At 37.6% G+C, this 20,687-nt stretch overlaps 1 protein-coding gene across 10 annotated transcripts; it reads left to right on the forward strand.

The window, feature by feature from the left end:
• The first annotated feature begins 656 nt into the window (after positions 1 to 656).
• LOC144015784 (B-cell receptor CD22-like) lies at positions 657 to 20,514 on the forward strand. Of its 10 annotated transcripts, none has more exons than XM_077516116.1 (17): positions 694 to 783; positions 4,772 to 4,872; positions 6,015 to 6,095; positions 6,201 to 6,602; positions 7,920 to 8,189; positions 9,273 to 9,527; positions 10,598 to 10,870; positions 10,948 to 11,232; positions 12,613 to 12,900; positions 15,582 to 15,848; positions 17,470 to 17,757; positions 17,841 to 18,110; positions 18,367 to 18,405; positions 18,805 to 18,883; positions 18,968 to 19,030; positions 19,127 to 19,175; positions 20,235 to 20,514. In XM_077516116.1, the coding sequence occupies exons 3-17, from the start codon at positions 6,047 to 6,049 to the stop codon at positions 20,319 to 20,321; spliced, it is 2,964 nt and encodes a 987-aa protein (XP_077372242.1). In that variant the 5' UTR covers positions 694 to 783; positions 4,772 to 4,872; positions 6,015 to 6,046; the 3' UTR covers positions 20,322 to 20,514. The 10 variants fall into 10 exon arrangements, with proteins under 10 accessions (XP_077372238.1, XP_077372241.1, XP_077372242.1 ...); XM_077516114.1 differs by having other exon boundaries at positions 695 to 783; positions 6,005 to 6,095; XM_077516112.1 differs by lacking the exon at positions 4,772 to 4,872 and having other exon boundaries at positions 657 to 783.
• The last annotated feature ends 173 nt before the right edge of the window (positions 20,515 to 20,687 follow it).

Raw genomic sequence — 20,687 nt, forward strand, 5'->3', positions numbered from 1 at the left:
AGCACTGCTTCGAGGCATTTGACACACTTCAATATCTGCTGGTCAAACCTGCGCAAATGGAATTTTTAGAATCACTGTTTACAAAGCTTCATTACTTGCGATCATGTATGAGCCTCGGCATTTCATAAGTTCATATAAGTGTCAGTAGATGTCTATCTTTTGTAACTGATTGTGTCCTTTTCAAGTGTTATTTACACAAGTAAAGTTGAACTTTCAAGTCTGTATTGTTTTTGTCTGGTTTTCGCAACAGTATTTTTAGAGTAGGCTGTTATTTACACTTGGAAGGGAATAAAATAAAGAATTGGAAAAAAAAACAAAGAAATGATAAAAGCCTATCTCTAATGAGTTAAGGAAAGACCTCACGATCTGCAGCTTCGAGACTGCCGTTTGCAGGAAGATTCCGGCTGACCAGCGGTATACTAATACACATCACTGACGTCAGGAGCAATGGCGGAGCCAGAGGGGGGGCCGGGCCGGGGTGGCACGTGCACCTGCTGAAATGTGATTGGACCCAGCAGACGCCAAATGATTGACATATCACGGCACCGGCGCAGTGACGTCGCACGCCTTGCCGATGCAGCCTGCCAGCATTTTTTTCAAGCAGACGCCTACTAATTGTTATGCCCCTCCTGAACAGTGGCTGGCGCTACTTACGACAAAGCATTATAATCCACCTCACTAGGAGTCTGGAGAAGGAGAATCATCTGTTTTAAGGAGCAGTCTCCTGAGTACCGAGAATGCATGTTGGCGTTTGGCTATATCATGTTTGTTTGCCTGTGAGACGTGAGTGACTGTTTAAAATAACTTTTATGTTCAGATTATGGGTGTCAAAATTGTCACGTTATTATCTCGTTAACTTAAAGTGCCTTTAACGGCACTATTTTTTTTTTTAACGCTCGATTAACGACCGCTCCTTATTTGGAAAGCCTCTACTCAGGGAATTCTAGTCACCACGCAGTAGAAACGTCCATGTCAAAACTACCCAATAGAAAAGCACTGGAGCTAAAATACAGTGTTTAAGGGGCAGAATATAGGTGGAGGAGCCATTTGGACTGTGTCTCACCACTACCACCCGTGCCTTGCTTTGAAAGAACGCACTCTGTTAGCCGTTGCGTTCGCACCGAGCACCAAGAGGCGTCCATGGGCACTCTGAAACCCCTGTGAGAGTAAAGAGCCGAATGGACGCCGTCTTGACAGTTGGAGTGAGCCCAATCCTATTTATCTTTAAATGTGAGGCGTATTTTATTCAGCATCTCCACAAAATATCTCATCAAGGTGAAAGTGAAACTACCGATGTGTTCGCTGTAACAGTAGAGCGGCCTCAGCTGCGTCTCGCATCCGAGAACTTAACAAAATAAAAGCGTCCGACGTCATTAAAAGGAGTCACTATAACACAATTTAGCAGTAATAAATTAAATGATACTGCCTAATGTGTGGGGATTGGCGTCAAGTTGTATTTTACAATTTTAAAATGTGTAGAAACTCGCAAGTTACTTATTGTTTAAAATTACAGAGCTATTAATATGAAAAGAACACATCGGTCGTTTCTGGTTCCTGTGCAGTAAAAATTTGTCATTTTACAATGCACATCCTATTTCACTTAACAAAATAAAAGCCTAGCGCGAATGCATATATTTGTGGGGATTGTGTTGTATTTTACAATTTTAAAAATGTGCATAATTTCACAAGTTACTTCATGTTAAAAATTAGGCAGCTCCTAATATGAAAAGAGAAATGCATTGAGCTTTCACTATTGTCTTACAAATGCAATTATACCATGTTGTAGTGATAGAAAAATGACCAAAACAAATCCGTCACGCTTTGGTTTGGTTTTACAGTACAGCACATATTTTATTTTTATTTTTTTTTAAACTTTTTTTTCTTGAATTGTTATGAAATTACTCTATCAATGAATTTTTAAATTCTTTTAATTGAATTGTGATGAAATTACTCTATCAATGACTAAAAAAAAAAAAAACATATTGAAATTGTACATTTTATTGTAAATGTAGGTATAAATTGAGATATAAAATGTGCAATTAATGTGTGATTAATAGTCAGTTAATTATTGAAGTAATGCGATTAATTTGATTACAAATTTTAATCCACTGACACCTCTAGTTCAGATAGATTGTTTTGGACGGACATCAATAAGCAACGTAGTTTTGTGCAAGCTAAAAATAAGTATGTTGTTGTTGTTATGCAATACAATAGCACCCTCCAATGGTTGAAAGTTCAAACAGACACTAACTGACGTTTGCATTTACAGGTAGAAGTGGAGGATTTATTAACATTATTATTAATTAATCACATTAATAAATTATGTGGTTGTAAATGAAGTAGTAGTTGGAGTAATAAATTTATTTTTCATAGGGTGTGTGGAAAATGAAACGACAAGGAGAGTTTGGCACTTAGACAGGATCTTTAGTCATACTGTAATACAAATTTGCATTATGTTCATATTATAATGTTATGTTGATAAAAGTACTGTAATTGCATGAATACAGTATCTGCGTGTGCGTGCAAGTTCATTCAAGTTAAACAGTGCTGAATTATTATTTTTGTACATTTTATACATTCTTAATAAACGGCACATTATGTGCAAAAATCTCCCCTGTGCTTAATATGTACTTAAATATATTTGAACTTCGATAGAGACTCCGATTGAAATAAATTTTCATGAAAACAAATTTGGCATCATCTTTGGATGAAGTATCCTTGGCCTGGCCCTGGCCCCCCTATTTATAAAAGTCTGGCTCCGCCACTGGTCAGGAGCTCCGTGGCCGATCATGTAGAGCAGCTGTCTTTCAAACTGAAGCTCGTAAGTTCGAATTTTGACTATTATTATTTTAATTATTTATTTTACGCTCTTCCAAGTGCAAATATTACTCTGAAATTGTCTATTTGGTTGCACTGTAAATAGAGTCAAATTTACTCGACAGAATATAATGTGTAAGTGCGGTGCTTGTGAACAGGGATATTGTTTTTTTTATTATGGGATACGTATTTCCATAATCCTAAAATGGAGAAAATATTTGAGCCGAATGATCATTACCTTTCCTAATTTTTGTATCAAGTAATCGGGGCTTTATTTACTACAGGTAGGTTTGTCAAACACCGAGTTCATCTTTCCCGTGAAACAGCGTGAAGCCGCCGACGCGTTTGTGACGTTCGAGGCCTCGTTTGCAGTGGTCACGTGATTTTCGGCATGTCCGAAGCAGTTGTCGGACCACTGCTTTTACACGCCTCCGCTTCATTTGCTCGAATCAGATTCGAGCAGAAAGGCACGAGCGTATCATCTCTACTTTTTAGCCAGCTCCTTGTTTTTGGTTACTTAAATCCTTTTGACTGTACCTCGGCCTCCACGCCCTGTTTTCCCTGCACCTAGGTCCACCATCACATCTCGGTTCCTTCACAGAAAGAGTTAAAATGGCCGCCCTTCTCCTTTAACAGAGACATTGCATGTACAGTACAATTGGTAGGGGTGTGCTCAAAAAATCGATACGGCAATATATCGTTGCGGGCCTCATTACAATACACGTATCGATACGCAGGAATCAGAATCGATATTGCTCGTTAACTTTAAATTGGCAGTTAACTTTTACCTTTGCAGCTTGCATTGCACCTAAAAAATAAAAACCAGCAGCGTCTTTGAATGTTAATTGCCTTCAATTAATGCAAAAATAGCTCACCAGTGATTGGACACTGTGTCTTGCTAAGATAAATGAAAGCAGAGGAAGAATGTCAACATTTATTTTCTTATAAACTTAACATGGCACGTATCGTAATGTACCAATTTTCGTATATTTTGTTTAAAAACTAAATAGAATGTGTTACATGAAAAAAATGCTGTTTTTATTTCCCCAAATATTTTAAATAAGCACATTTTAGAGCTGTAATTGTAATACTTTGATATTTTTGCTCATATCGGCTCATGCCTATTAATAAATGTTCCCAGTGTGTCTGTGAAAGCTGCTTGCTCTCCAGTGCGTGCACATTTAAACCAGGCATGCCGCTTGGTGGTAAACCAGAAGAGCTGCTAACAAAAATATTTTTGTCAGTCAGCATAACAAACATATCCTTTAGGTATACATATGACTGTTATTATAAAATGCAAGTAAATGAACGTAATATATCGGGATCAAGTATTGGGATACATGTGTATCACGATACGTATTGTATCGTGACCCCTGTATCGTGATACGTATCGTATCGTGAGTTTGGCAGCAATACCCAGCCCTTACAATTGGCTTGATTTCATTACAATCTCTCACACATTAAACACTGGTTTTGTCGATCTCTTTGACCCAAGTTTCAAAATCCTGATGTCGTTTTTCATAACTGTCGCTACAAAACAGTCAGCACTTGTAACGTTTGTAGTAAAATACGTGATACATGCTTAATCTTGTGCTCCATGTAATGTCACTGAAAGGAATCGTTGAGAATGGCACAGATACATTGGAATCATATATGAAATTTCTCAAGGTCAAATCAATCATTGGTATCAAATTCGTGTCCCAGATGGTGTCAATCATTGTTGTCATTTTGAAACCTTCATAATCTGCACAAGCTAATCAGTTTTCATAAAGTTTAGTTCAATAGTTCAGTTCAGTAATCGTCATAACAATGGTGACAAATTGACCATGTATGAAATGCTTTAAGACTTCATAAGGCTTCATCTGGCCATGCTGGAGTCAGAACGGACGTCCAGTTCCCGGTTTTGATGTTGATGGAACAAGGCTTTTTGTCCCCTGACATGTGTGCTGTTTAGCAAAGGATGAAAGAGTCATGTTTTGACCTCCCAAATGCTGCAGTAGGCTTGCAAGTCATCACTTTCAGAAGCATTGTTGAAGTTGCATATACTGCTGGGAGGTGAGGACTTGTAATCTTCATTTATTTATGTATTTATTATTTAATTTATTTAATATTGGAAACTATACTGTTGTTAGATGACCATGTTTAGTGTGCCTTGCCATTCCATGAAATCCTTCCCTGATCGTCTTTGATTCCAAGATTAGCAACCACCCTAAAAGTCAAAACTTTTCTTTGCATCTTTTTCTAGCTCAAATCATTGAAGAATTTGACAGTCGCCGCATGCGTCAGTGTTCGTAAAAGTACAGATCTCTTTTAAAATAAATAAATAAATAAATAAATAAATATAAAAGTATAGGTTATCATCAGTGTTACTATATTTGAATTATTCATGTATTATGAACTGGCCCATTATGAAGCTCCAAATACGACAAACGAGTTCCTGCATTCTTGAACAATTGAAGTTTGTACATCAATCATAAATATTCTCAAATTGCTTCTTGGGTGTTGTTAAAACTCATTCACTGCCTTTGACAAGTATACTTGTCAATTGTATTTTTTAGAGCGGTGCTAAATGGGGGCGAATCTGAGCATGCTCCACTGTAAATATATCAAACTTGGAAACAACTTTACTGATGCCCAACCACCGGTAGATGACATCATTGCCCCATTTTATAGGAAATAAACACAGTTTCAGAGTCCATGGGAGAAATGGCTGTATTTTGGCAAACCTACATTTTTCAGCTGTCAATTATAAAAGAACGGGACGGGACAAAAAGTAGGGAGTCTATTCTGTTATTTGGTAGATTCGGTTTATATATAATTATTGAATGGAATATCACGTGAGTATTGGAAATGTAAAAATTTTCTATAATGACTGGCAGTGAATGAGTTAAAAGCAAAAGATGATGTAACCCTGGCAAAGGTGCCCGTGTCCCAGCAAAATTCAAAACAAAGTAAATATAAATATTTGCAAAGGTTCATCAATTTGGCCATTAAATATCTTGTCTTTGTAGTGTGCAGTATTTAGTTATATATTTGCAAATCATTGCACATTTTTTGATAATGACATTTTATTGACATTGTCGTAACTTGGGATTTGTAGTATTGTGTGGAATTATTAATGCTTATTTTTTTTTCTCGATATATTTATTTATTTACATTTATATATAAAATATTAATATTTATTCAGTTTGTTTTAGATCTGTGTGATTGTAATTGGTGCAGTGGTGGAATGAAGAATCACACCTTGGTTTTCTTTCTCTTGGCGTTTCTCTTGACAGGTAGCTTGGCTTAGCTCTTGACCCTCCCCCCTTTAAAATTAAAATCATAATTTCTTTTGTCTTTTTATGACTTTTGCTGAAACTTAATTTTGTTTTCTGCCACAGCTTCTCAGTGTTTAGACTTACCCTTTGAAGTGAGTACCCAAAGCGTGTCTATCAAAGAGGGCTCGTGCATTGAACTGACCCTAACGTCCAATCGCGACCTCCCTGGGCTGCCTGTCAACTGGTTTTGGATGAAAGACTCATACTGGAGCGCCTCGCAGAACAAATTCATTGGTACGGTCATTCTCAGCTCTGACACAAATGTGTGGCCAGTCCACCCGGACTTTGTGGGCCGTGTCAAAATCCAGGACTCACTGCTGCCTTCTCAAATTTGGCATGCCGGAACTTCACTGATGTCCTTGATGTGCGACATAAAAAAAAGTGACAACGGCAGTTACAGTTTCATTTATCAGTTGGCTGAGGGCTCACCATGGGCAGAGGCATCTGTTGTTGTCAAAGTGGAAGGCAAGTGAAATTACACACAAAGAATGACATCATTCATACATGGACACCGCTGTTCAAAAGTTTTGGGTCACCCTGGCAATTACATTGAATATACATTACCCTCCAGAAGTATTTCAAACATGTTTCAAACGTAAAAGTAATTCCACGTTAGCAGTGCAGCCAAGTTGAAAAAAAAAGAAAAAAAAACCTCTGACACTTCATGCCACAAAGCACCTTAAATTCAGGTTTTATTTTTCATTTAATGTTAACTTATAACAATCAAACTATTTTTTTTTTAACACGATCAAACCCCTTTCTACAATTTTCATTTTTTTTTTCATGTTTTGTAATGTCATGTACATTTTTCATTTTGCATGCTAGCTATGAGGAGTGTTAAAAAAAATAGATTTGGCAATATATCGCTATATTACATCACGCAATTTTCGAATCGATTCAATAGGCAGCTGAATCGATTTTTAAACATCCATTTTGATGGAAACATTTCAACAAAACATCTTACTTAGGGTTAGGACGCCTTAAGCATGGAAGAATCTTATATTAATGTAACATTAAGCCTTAATATTTTATTTCAATGCTGTTCAAACAAGAAACAGATTACAACCTGTTTGTTAAATACAGTGGCTGACAGTTATGACTGAAGTTTCAGATAAATAAATAATACATTTTCAAACAAATCTTACAATGTACTTGAACAAGTTTACTGATTAGTATTTTATAAATTTGAGAAAGAAATATCTCAACAATCGACTAATAAATTTGTATCGGGATTAATTGGTATCGAATCGAATCGTGACCTATGAATCGTGATACGAATCGAATTGTCAGATACTAGGCAATTCGCACCCCTACTAGCTGTTAAGTGTAACAAGAGTTTAGAAGGGCGGGGGCCACGTTGGGGAGTTCATAATCCCCCTCCCACCCCCCACCCCTCAAAATAAATAAATAAATAAATAAAAATTATAAACCACAGGTCACTCGTCTCGTGTGATTCAGCATTATTTATTTTTACATTCCCAAACCTATTTAAATAACTGATATCTGTTTAACCATTTAAGTGCAACACCTGTCATGCCATATTGTTTACATTTCTGGAGTGATGATACCAAATGCTTTACATGAGTCAATGAATACACGCACAGCATGTTGTACATGCTATGTTGCACATAGCAGTGCTGCCTATTTATAGAAAATGACTTCCAGAAAAAAAAAAAAAAATCTGAATTTCCACATTTTTAACATTGTCAGGAATATTACAGGATAAATTTGATGTCCAGAACAAAGATGTTTAATTTCCATAATAATGACTTGTCTTTGCAGATAATCCCTGCCTCGTCGATATTGTTCATCCAACCGCCATGGGACAATTAAATAAGTTGTTGTTTTGCAACTACAATAGCCAAACATGTCCTGTAAACTTGCAACTTTTGGATGACAATCTGCCGATCCGGTTGCCCCTTGTTGTCAGTAGGAATAGGATTATAGCCCAAATTCCAAACGACTGGCAGAATGATGGCAAGAAGATTGTGTGCCAGGTGCAGGGCAACACTGATGAATACCTGAGGAAATACGTCACTTTAGATATACCATGTAAGAGCTTTTACAGTGAATCAAACTGATGTTAAAAATGACCTTATAGGCAATTCATGCTATATTGAAAGTAAAGAAGCACAGACTTTAAAATGACAAGTACAACAGTAAAAAGGATGTTTTGCAGTTAGTAATACACAATACTTGTCAATATAAAAATAAACATGATTTGTTTCTTAAAATCAAAACCAGGTGAAATGATAGGAAAACTCTGTTTTGTTTGTTTGTTTGTTTTTCAGATTAAAATTTTTTTTTAACATTGAAAGCCCAGGATAGCAACAATCTGTAGCTGCCGAATTTAAATGGCATCTTTTTGTTTTGTCAGGGTTATAAGGAAAGGAAAGCCAGCTTTATGGTGACTCAGACATTAAAAAGCAATTATTAACAAAATAAATAGACATTTGATAGTTTGGGGGGTTTCATGATAGTTTATTTTGTTTTGATTTTTTCATTTTAGTTTTTAGAATAGTTTTGTTAGTTTTTATTTTGCTTTGATTTTTGTTTGTTTTTAGAACAGTTTTGTTACTTTTATTTTTTTCTAAGCTTATTTAGTTTGGCTTTTATTAGTTTTAGGATTCTAGTTATTTTTATTTATTTATTTATTTTTTTTCCCAGTGAAAGTTAGAAAAAAGTCAATGGGTAATCAAGTAAACTACAATTCCCAAATAACTGACCTTTCTTTATTATAATACTTAAATAAATTTAACATAAAAACTGAAGGCTCCAGTATGATTTTGACAATGACAAATGACAGTGAAATGATGTAATTGTAGTTTTAGTTTTATAAATGTAAAATATAGTTAATTGATTTTCTAAAATCAGTCAAGTGTTAATTTATTTAATAAATGATAATAAAAATGTTCTTCAATTTAAATTTTTGTTTTTGTTAATAATAAAGTTGGTCCACAAAAAAAACAACAACTCTGATGTAGGGGAGCCACCAAGCCTGTTTGGAAATGTTTTTTTGGTTACTATTCTATCATATAAGCGCAAGCTGTCAAAGTGGCGCCAGATCTGGAAATCGCTCATCGGGAGCTTTCATTTGATGTCTGACTCGATGTGTTTTTGTTTTCTTGATTTCAGACAGCCCCAACGTCGTTAACGTAAGCTTCTCTGAAGGCGTCAGGTTCGTCCAAGAAGGAGACAGCATGATGCTGGTCTGCACCGCTAACGGAAATCCCGCCCCCACGTTTGAGTGGTTCAAAAATGATGAGTCGCTCGTGAAGGCGGCTCGGTGGCTTGTCTCGTCCGCCAGCATCAAGCACAGCGGAAAGTACAAGTGTGTTGCCACAAACGAGTGGGGAAGCAACGAGTCCACTATTGACGTTGACATCAAATGTGAGTCCGTTCACCTTGTTGTGCACTTCATATATAGTAAACAAATAATTCAGTCACTTTAACATGTCCATTCATACTCAGAGATCCGAACGTTGACGTCACGTGTCCCAAAATAGGCAGCCATTGTGGCAGCATAGAAAACACCTCTGCCACTTTGGGTAAAGGCAAATGCCAAACTTTAACAATGATTTACAGCTGTTGTGGACCAGCTGCCAAAATGAGAAGAGGCAAAAATAGAATTGAGCATTTTCCAGGCTACCAAAAGAGGAACCAATGCGTAGCCCACGGATCACAAAATGGTGAACAAGATTGAGGATTTAGGATCCTCATAATTGTTTGTGTGGAAATCACTTCATATCAGATGAATCAGTTAGTCGAGTAGATGTAGTACAGTTATTAAATGAAGGCGAAAGACGTGATCGGGCACTTTGTACATGGTGGCTCAATCAGCAGACGCTCACGGCAAGTTACCACACACAAAATGTGGTGGAAATGATCCATTTTGTTTATTTGTGCTGCTATGGTCTAATAGATATTGCCCAGTTGAATTTAACAACTGACCAACACCATAAAGAAAGCTTATTGTGGCATAAATGGCGGCAGCGACCGTATTAGCAGATGCTAAGTTGCTAACGTAGCTAAATAACACTGCAAGACTTGCTTGACACTGCTAACTTCGATGGCATTTTAAAGGGCTAATAAATCCGGGTTGTACAAACTTGTAAAGCCTTTGTATGATCAGATTTGTAAGCACTCACCAGTGTAAGAGAGGGAGTAATTCCACATAGCAGCGTTGCTAAGTTGAAAAAATGAACACACTCCTGACACTTCATCGGCAATGATAATATCATCCAACCTGTCCACCTCGCGCCCTTTTCATCCAAGTGGCTGTCAATGGTCTCGGGCGGCAAGTTGATGGATAAACGCTGGTTTTATCCCTCTTCTTCATTGTAGTCCATTAACCCTTCCGCTGCTACTTTCCTGCCACGGAGAAATAATCACATGACGTCCGGATCTCTATGTAAACATCCATCTGTCCGTTTACATGCACACCTAACGTAAACTTTCAGACCTGCCGACTGTTGGGATCAGCTCTAATGAGACCACGGTGAAAAGGGGCCAAAATTTGCTCCTGTCGTGTCTGGTGAAGGGAGGCAACCCTTGGCCCGACACCTTCTCATGGTACAAAGACGACAAACTCATCGCGTCCCAGAAAGACTCCACGTACTTAGTAGAGTCGCCGGTGCTGCGCGAGCACAAGGGACGGTACAAGTGTAAAGCCTATAACGCGGTCTACACAGAGATATACGCAACGTCGGCCCCACTTCTCATTGACGTGGAATGTGAGTCTGAGCATCTTATGAGTGTCGCCTGACAGCGTATCGGTGACACCTTTCTCGTATCTCGTAACGCTTTGCAGACATGCCGCGGGATGCCAGCATTTCCATCATGGGGTCCGCCAACACCGAGGTCAAAGCGGGCACATCCGTCATGTTGCAGTGCACCGCCGACGCCAACCCCAAGCCGTACGAATACGTCTGGACGCTGTTCAGCCAAGATGGGCCCCTGTTGGAAACGTTGCCGGATAACAAGGAACACCTGCTTCGCGAGATGCAGCCGAGCGACCGCTTTTGCTACGCGTGCAGCGCCACCAACGCGGTGGGCGCCAGCAGAGTCAGTGAACAGCTCTGCATCCACGTCCTATGTGAGTCACTAAACTCAATCAGTGCCCACCATTTTCAGATCCTCCTTTCCCTACCACGTACCTGGGATTGTAGCCTGAGCCTTGAAATATATGAGAGAAATTCTGATTCTTTGTAAATAGAGTATTTATTGGTTCTTTTGAACAAACAAAAACATTAAAAAAAAATTTAAAAAAAAATCAACTTCCAAATGTGACTTTTGATTTGTGTCATATTTGATACATATGGTCACAGTGCTTTAACCCTGTCAGATCCATAGATAATTGCATTGGACATGACATGTTTGCATGTTTAACCAAAAAAAAACAAAAAACATCATTTGGATTATATCAACAATTCTGGTTCATGATTGGATCCTAGCTAACCAAGCACAATCGCAAATTGATTTGCATGATGTTCATGTTAAAAATGTTACATATAAGTTTGGTAAGTTTTACAATACGTGACAGCCATATTATCCTGGCGTCCACTACAAATAAAAACACAAGTTGACCCATCCATCTTCTTACCTGGGAAAAGTCTAAATCAGTTTAAAAAAATAAATAAAAATGCCCATCAGAAAAAATACAGGTTTGAAGGGGTTTTAGTATATTAGTATTTCCAAAAATCAAATTTCCCACTATTAATAAGTATAGGTGTCTCTCCTTTCTCATTTGGGGTGATCTCGTCGTTGGAAAAGCCATCAATTGGGTGATCCTGCCCCCTAATGGATTATCCGTGCAATGCATGTGTCAGATCATATACGTCATGGGTTTTAATGGGAAGAAATAATAATATACTCATAAAACAGAGGGCTCAAAATGTCTTGTATTTAATGATATGTTTGTTTTTATAGGGTTAAAAGAAAAATATGTTCGTGGACTGTTCAATGAGCTAGGCATGGACCAATTACCAGTTTGCAGTTTTTTACCATAGTTTTAAAAAGTCAAGGTTAAAAAACAAACAAACAAAAGTTTGTCAGTCACCGCAAATGAGCTTTTCTTTAGTTTATGTAAGCATTTGTAAGCAGCTGCAATATGATTGGCTGCTTGCAGAGATGACTAACAAACCTCTTTTTGAAGTTAATGACGAGAGGCAAGCCACTTTTGTTTTCATCTGAGGGGAGGGGTGAGCAATTACACTGAAAAAAAAAAACATGGGGATTGATATTTACTTGAAAAAAACTTTTTTCCCACATCAGAAATTCCAGTTAAACTGCTTGTAGAATGTACTTAGAATTAACTACACAGATGCTTTTTTCTTCTGATTAATTTGGATTGCCCTAAAAAAATACACGCACACAAAAACACATTTGTGTATGATGTTTACATCAAGTGAGTCTGTGAAAGACATGGTAATCTTTTTTTAATTTTTTTTTAATTTTTTTTGCCTCTCCATCAAAGACGGTCCAACAAACCTGGGGTTGCACATGCCCGACAAGGTCCCTGAAGGCGAGATGGTCTTCGTGCTCTGCTTGGTGGAAAGCGTCCCGCTCTCCCACCTCACTTTGACCAGGACGGCCCGTGACCAGTTGTCCGCAGGGTCTGTCGCTGCTATCCTTGACGAGACTTCACAAAACAATGTCCTGTCCTACAGCTTCAAGGCCACCTGGACAGACGGCGGCGTTTACGAATGTGAGGCCAACAACACTGAAGGAAGAGGAAGCACACAGAAGACTTTGCAAGTCACATGTAAGTCATCGTTAAATGAGGCTAAATGATGTCCGGCATCAATTAGAGCAGAAGCTATTTGAGACAGAGGTGATAAATGTTTTGATAAGCAGTACAGTGAAGGATAATTACAAACTAATTGACCACTAATTGACCACTTGATACAGTAGAATTTACGATTTGGCCAGTGTATGGAAACTGAATACAGTAAACTGAAGCTTGGCATCACTTCAAAAGGAGGCTAGTTGAAAGAGTGATGATGAAATTTTAGTCTTTTTTTTTTAACAGTAATGACTAACAACATCAAAATAATTTAACATGCAGTGCATCTAATAGAGCAGAGGCAACTATTTGTCATTGTGGCGATTGTGAATGATGCTGTAAAGCAGGGGTGTCCAGGGGTGAAACACAAGGCCTGCGGGCCGGATCAGGCCCGCAAAGGGTTATAATCCGGCCCGCGACACGACTTTGTAAAGTAAAAAAAATGTAATGCCGGACCAATTAATCAACCATCCACAGATCAAATATATAAATTTGTCATTTCAAAAGCAGTCCAGATGAGTAATGTAACTTGTAAACGGAATCACCGTGGAAGTCATTATTTTACACACAACTTAAAGTTATGGTTTGTTTTTTAAAAATCTGCATATGATTGAGGCAAATTGTTAGGTAAAAGTTATATACCATTATTTTACCGATCCGGCCCCCTTAGTAATATATTTTCTTTCATGCGGCCCCTCAGCTAATATGAGTTTGACACCCCTGCTGTAAAGTATCAATACTAAACAATGGTGAATTTGAAAATGGTGAACAATTTATATTTGAATTGAAGAATCAATAGAGAATGTGTTGAATTTGACATTAATGTGGAGTAACAATATGAGGCGTGGCATTCATTTGAGGTTGGTTTGATAAATCAAGGTACACAGCACTTATCCTCCTGACTACCAGCAATTCAAATTTGTCCTCTCTAGTGGGCCTTTTTAAACCTTAATATCTCCCACCAAGTGCATACAATTGAATTAACTCCTTTTGTGCTATACAGAGGACATTCAGAGCTTTCCAGTGATACCAAATGTGTAGGGGTGGGGCTTTGTTACCTTTTGATTGCATCATAAAAGAAAATGGCTTCCCTCAGTGCAAGCACTTTTTAGGGAAGAGGAAAAGTAATTGTATAACACTTTTTATTGAACAAATGTAGGCTTTAAATGTTGTTAGCATGTTTTCTACAAGACTCTTAATGTAAGAGTCTTGTAGAAAACATGCTAAGAGTCTTAAGAACACATTAAAGTTTTGTTTGAATTATTTTGACTGTATTTGAGCCTAGCGTTTAAGTTTTAAAAAATGTTCTCTGTAGTGGACCCATCATAGCTTAAAAATAAAGATTTTTTTTTTTTATTCTTTTGCAGTATTCCAGTTACTTCACAATGATTGGGGAATATCAAAATAAACATGATTGGACAATGTTTTTTTTCCGAGTAGTCAGGAGGATATATGAGCGGAGGCCACTATTTGAGGAAATACAGTAGGGGAAAGTGGTGTAATTTGTGCCAAGGGGCAAGCAGTTCCACCCCTGTTATTTAGAAAACCATAGAAGAAGTTGGCTCATGTGACCACATAGTTTTGAAGAGACATCCCTTTTGCTCATTCGGTAAAAAAGGGAGACACATAGCTTGAGTGTGTGCACATATGTTCAAAAAACATTTTTTTTAAGTAAAATTCCTATGACTAAGGTTTTTTGATGGCAAACTTTGAAAACAGTTCACACATGTTTTAGTGTTTTTAGTAAGCGACATCATGAGTCGATATGGTTAGCATGATGCTGGCTGAAAAACAGCTGAGGGATGCATTTTTTTTTCTTTTCAAAATGGTGTGCTTGGGGCAATTTGTGCCAAAGTACCTGGGTTAACCTAATGATTATTTACTCTATTACTTTATTGTATTTTATTGTTGTTGTAAACTGGATTCTTACATTTGATCACTAAAAGTATGCGCTGTTCTTAAAGGGATACTTCACTTATTTAGCCCATTATAGCAATAAAAAGTTAATATTTTGTCTATAATTAATTGGATACTTTCATTATTTTTCAAATAGTACAAATAGTAATTTTAAAAACACATTTTGCAACTTGCTGTCGACTGAAAGTGACATCACATGGGGTCAGTCACATCTCACCTGTTTTCTAGGTTTGGTCATGTGACATTTACAAGCTGAGCTGTGATTGGTTACCTGAGCCCTTGTGATGTCATTTTCAGTCGACAGCAAGTTGCAACATGTGTTTTTAAAGGTACTAATTGTACATGAAAAATAATAAAAATTTCAAATTTATTACAGGCAAAATATTGATGTTTGACTGCCAAAATGGCTAAATAAGTAAAGTATCAATTTGATTTTTTACCAAAAGGAAGACAGGGTTTCAACTCCTCTTGAGGAGTTGGAAAGAGCAGTGTAAGAGTGGAAGACCATACGTCAGGTTCGAAAGAAGATAAAAATCTGCAGGATGGTCATAAAAAAAAATATAGGGATAAGAAAAAAAAAAGGCTCAGATTTTTTTTTCAACCTTTAAGAAGCTAGTAATAGGAATAAATGATAACGTGCAGTTCCACTGTTCCACCATATACAGTATATAATTATTTGAGATGGTGGTTATTTAATTTTTCAGTTACTATGACATAATTGATCCTCTTATCCTGTTTGTCAGATGCTCCCAGAAACGTGGCGGTAAAAGCTAATCCGTCCCTGGTGGTCAACAAAAACAGCATGCTGAAGTTGCAGTGCGTCGCCGACTCGAATCCGCCCATCGAGTCGGTTACATGGTGGAAGGCGGACTCCATGTACCAAAATGAGGCCGACATACAAGCTTTAATCATGACGCACATCACGCCCGACCACGCCGGCATCTACAGTTGCGTGGCCACCAACGAGTTGGGCTCGGCGAGGTCACCCCCAGTGAAGGTCAAAGTTTACAGTGAGTTCAGTGTTAACTGTGCTAAGAAGGAAATGATGTAAAAGTCATTTAAAACAATTTTTGGATAAGTAAACATCCTTCTAGTGCAGGGCTGGGCAATCTCGGTGCTCGAGGGCCGGAGTCCTGCAGGTTTTGTGTGTTTCCCTTCTCCAGCACAGCTGATATATGATCAGCTCATCAGCAAGTTCTGCATAAGCCTGATAATGATCCTTTTGATTGGAATCAGTTTATGTTGGAAGAGGGGAACCTCCAAAACATGCAGGACTTTGGCCCCCGACACCCGCCCCTGTTCTAGTGTGTTATAAATGTTATAAATCAAATGTAAATAATTGAGTTATTTCCAAAAATTATATGAATATAAATATTTACAAACAAATCATACTACCAAGTTTTGTGCTTAAATTACATTTAAATATTATTGTTTTAATGATTTTTAATTTTGCATTAAATGTGTAAATAAATAGACAACAAATAGATTTAACATAATGTAAAATTTCTAAAAATATATAGTCTTACAAATTGAAAAGCAGGATAATATTTACCCCTTTGTGTTACTAAATTAAATTTAAAAATTAGAATTTTTTTTTTTAACAATTATAAAAAGTTACAGTTGGCTTAACGCAGTAGTGTCCAATGTATGGCCTGCAGACCATTTTTAGCGGACTTTTTAAGAAGGGGGACTATGTCTTATACAAAAAAAATAAATAAATACTATGTTTACCTATTGTGTGTGGACGTTAAAATACTTAAAAGAAAATATTTATACAATGTAACAAATTATTGTAATTTCTCACCTACTCATATATAATATGCTCCCTCAATTCTGGATAATAAAAAAAAAGTGCTATTCTAAAAAAAAATAGGATATGATCATCAAGTTAAAACAAGTTAAAAGATTATCAGCATAATGAAAATTGGTTTTGTTTTGGTTCTCAATATGGAGATCTGCTCAGGGCAATTTGATGACAAAATGGCCGCTCCTTGAGTTGGCTAATAAATGGGTGGATTTTGCTGTTTTATTCTCCTTCCTCAAACGTGATATTAATCAGAATGCTGTGTTTAGAAAAGTAGAAGTTCAATACGAAAGCAGGTTTAAAAAAAAACAAAAAAAAACAGACAAAACAAACAAATGGAATATATTTTAACTCATTCACTCCCAGTCATTTTCACTGGAGCTCCCGGCTGTTTTACTGGATTTTGATTGATTTTGCAAGGCCCACAGAATATTGTGTTCTATTGCTATAAAACCATGGAACCTACCAAAGGAAAGATTAGAGTTTCTTCTTTTTTTCAGGAAACAAAAAGTGTATTTGTATCTGTTTCCATTTTGCAGCAATTAGCATTAGAATATAGCTAAGTTTCATCATTCACAAACTAAAAAAGCGTGTTGCAACATGGCACTGGCTGATCTCTTATACTCTGCTGCCACCTGCTGGCCGTTTTTTGTAATAACTACCATTGCTTTAAGTGACCTCCTCAGGTCACCTTCTGTGTGGTCTAGCATAAGAAACAAACAAACGAAACAAAACAAAAAACGTATAAATATGTTTTTGGGAGTGAAGGAGAAAGTATTAAAAAAAAGGTATTTATACGTTTTTGGGTTTGTCATATCTTTCCCAAGGCAATCTGCCTGAGCCGGTGCTATCCATGCCTTCCAAGATCACTGAGGGTGAGCTGGTCTCCATGCTCTGCTCGGTGCAAAGCGACTTGCTCGCCGTCCTCACCTTCACCAGAGTGAATAGCAAGCTTTCGTCCGACTGGCCTGGCTCTAGTTCCCATGGCAACCCAGTCAAAAACAACACACTGTCACACACCTTCAAAGCCACCTCGGCCGACAGCGGCGTTTACGTCTGTGAGGCCGGCACCGCCTTCGGAAAAAGAAGCACGCAAAAGACTTTGCAAGTCACATGTAAGTCATTAGCAAATAATACAATGCTCGGAAATGAGGTATTTATTTGAGACAGTGCTGATAAATTGTAAATTCTCTGTCAGATGCTCCCAAAGATGTGGCGGTGAGAGCTAATTCTTCTCTGGTGCTGGCTGAAAATGCAAAGTTGGTGCTGCAGTGCGACGCTGACTCGAACCCGCCCGTCGAGTCGGTCATGTGGTGGAAGGTGAACGACACAAAACCCCAAAACTTGCCCCGTGGTCAAACCTTGACCATAGAGTCGGTCAAGCCCGCCGACGCCGGCTTGTACGGCTGCACGGCCACCAACGAGGTGGGCTCGGCCAGTTCACCCCCAGTGGAGGTCAAGATCCAGAGTGAGTTTCCAATTTACCAAACCAATTTAAAATATAATATAAATACAATGTCCTTTTAATAAACAATTGTGTTTTTTAATACATTTTTTGTTACTTTTTGTAAAGGTACAATTTTGAAAATGTCAACATTTCAATGTACTTAAATTCATGTATCAATGGATGGATTGTGATTAATATTTTTATTTTATTTTAATAAGATACATTAATGTGTGAGTGCTTATTCTTGATGTATGATTTCTTTGATTTACTCCTTTAGATCTTAAACTCATGGAGGTAGCCATGGCAATTGGCACAGGTGGGTGGAGTACTTGAACATTCTACTCAAGTTGGCTGTTACTTTGAAATATATGACTCAAGTCAAAGTCAAAAGTTGCCCTCCAAATAATTACTTCAGGAAGAACATGTATTTGGTGAACAAAAAGAAGAAGAAAAAAAAATAAAATATATATGTATATATATATATATATATATATATATATATATATATATATATATATATATATATATATATATATATATATATATATAGTAGCTCAAGTAGCTGAAACTACACAGAATAGAAATGTACCACTTCCTTCTGTGGAGGCCTTTTGATACTTTTTATGAGGTCATGTCATGTAAAAAAACAAACAACAACAACAACAACAAAAAATCCATATTGGGTGGGTAATGGGTCTTTCTGTTGTCCTCACAGATTGGATCATGATGTACATCGTCGCTCCTTTTTGCGGATTCTTAATCGTGGCGTTCATTTTAATCTGCGTGTGCAGAGTGTGAGTCTTGTTCGTTTGTATTACCGGATTGTTGTTGTCAGCATGCATTAAATAAAAGCGGCTTCCCACTTCACACACATGCAGGAAGAGACGATCAAAGCGGGTCTTGAACATCTCTGAGACCGCCGGGTCAAACGCAGATAACACGTGAGACGCCGTCCTCCCTCCACTCGACGTCATTGGTGCTTAGCACATTGCCTAACATCGTTTTTTTTTGGCCTTTTTTTCTTAATCCTTCCACAGCGAGAGCAAATTCAGTTACAGCATGATCAACCTTTCCTCTGTTGGAAAGGTGAGTCATTCATCATCCACATTTGCATATTTAAGTCAAATAAAACAAACTTCCTGCATCAAATGTCACACCATTGAAGTTAACTGTTAGTATTCAGAGTTGTAACTAACAAACAGCAGTGGGCGATGACTTAAATGGGAACTAAACACCAAATTTAATTGACTTTTTTTTGCAACATGCCAGCACCAATTAAATATACAGATTCTTTGATTATGTTTTGAATCTGAAAATTTGAAATGAAAACAAAAATAATAATAATCTAATATACAGTTGACCATAGGGATAAGGACCATGCTGACCCTCGGCTTGCCCACTATTTAAAAAAAAATCTATGTATAAATCCCCCAAAATATGGGAAAAACTGTTAAAAAAATAAAAAATAAAATCCTGCAAATCAGCATGTGCCAACCGCAAGTTTGATTGGTTTTAATACTTCTGTAAATTCAAATGATCTTCATATATTGATAATTGTCACACAAGTGTCAAGACTCAAATACCTGAAGAACCCACTTGCATTTTTTTTCATGATTCACAAAGATCCTCCTGCTACAAACCCCCCCCGAAACTGATTATTGTGTGGCCAGCACGGTGTATGAGTGGTTAGCACGTCCGCCTCCCAGTACTGAGGACTCGGGTTCGAGTCCAGGCTCCGGCCTTCCAGGCTGGAGTTTGCATGTTCTCCCCGTGCCTGCGTGGGTACTCCAGTCTCCTCCCACATTCCAAAGACATGCATGGCAGGTTAATTGTCTGAATTGTCCCTAGGTGTGCTTGTGTGTGGATGGTTGTTCGTCTTTGTATGACCTGCGATTGGCTGGCAACCAGTTCAGGGTGTATCCCGCCTACTGCCCAAAGCCAGTTGAGATAGGCTCCAGCACCCTCCAACAACCCTCGTGAGGAATGAGTGGTTCAGAAAATGGATGGATGGATGTTACAAGATTGACAGGTTTTTTTTGTTTGTTTTTTTACAATTGTTAGAAAATAAAGCATATTTACACGACTGATAAGTCCCATTTTCGACTGTGATTGACATGATCATAACATAGGTCTGTGTGTGTTCAGGATCCGTCAGCAACCAACATGGGTCAGAAAGAACCGCCCAAGGAGAACCCTCTACCTGATTGCTCTTTCCCAGCTGAATACTTATGAGAATTGAATCTATTAACATAATGTTTCACCCTCCATTTACATTTTGTTAGGTGACCTCGCTCAAACACACTGTTAGTATTCCCAAACAAAATGTTTGTTGTTATACATATATTTGTAACATTAACCTGCAAAATGTGTTTTGTTTTTTTTAATGAATGATTTATAATGGTCTACATTAAAAATGTCCAATACAGTTGCTGATGTCAGTGTTATTCATTGCTAAGTCATTGGGAGATCTTCACGATTTGAGTTTGAGTTTGAGTTTGGTTTATTAAAAGGACAGTGTACAGTAACATTAAAAAGATGGCTGCACCAGATTTAGCAATATGCTAATTTCCATCTGTAGTCCTCATAAAATAAAATTAC

Source organism: Festucalex cinctus, chromosome 3 (assembly GCF_051991245.1).
Source record: "Festucalex cinctus isolate MCC-2025b chromosome 3, RoL_Fcin_1.0, whole genome shotgun sequence".
Lineage (NCBI taxonomy): Eukaryota > Metazoa > Chordata > Actinopteri > Syngnathiformes > Syngnathidae > Festucalex > Festucalex cinctus.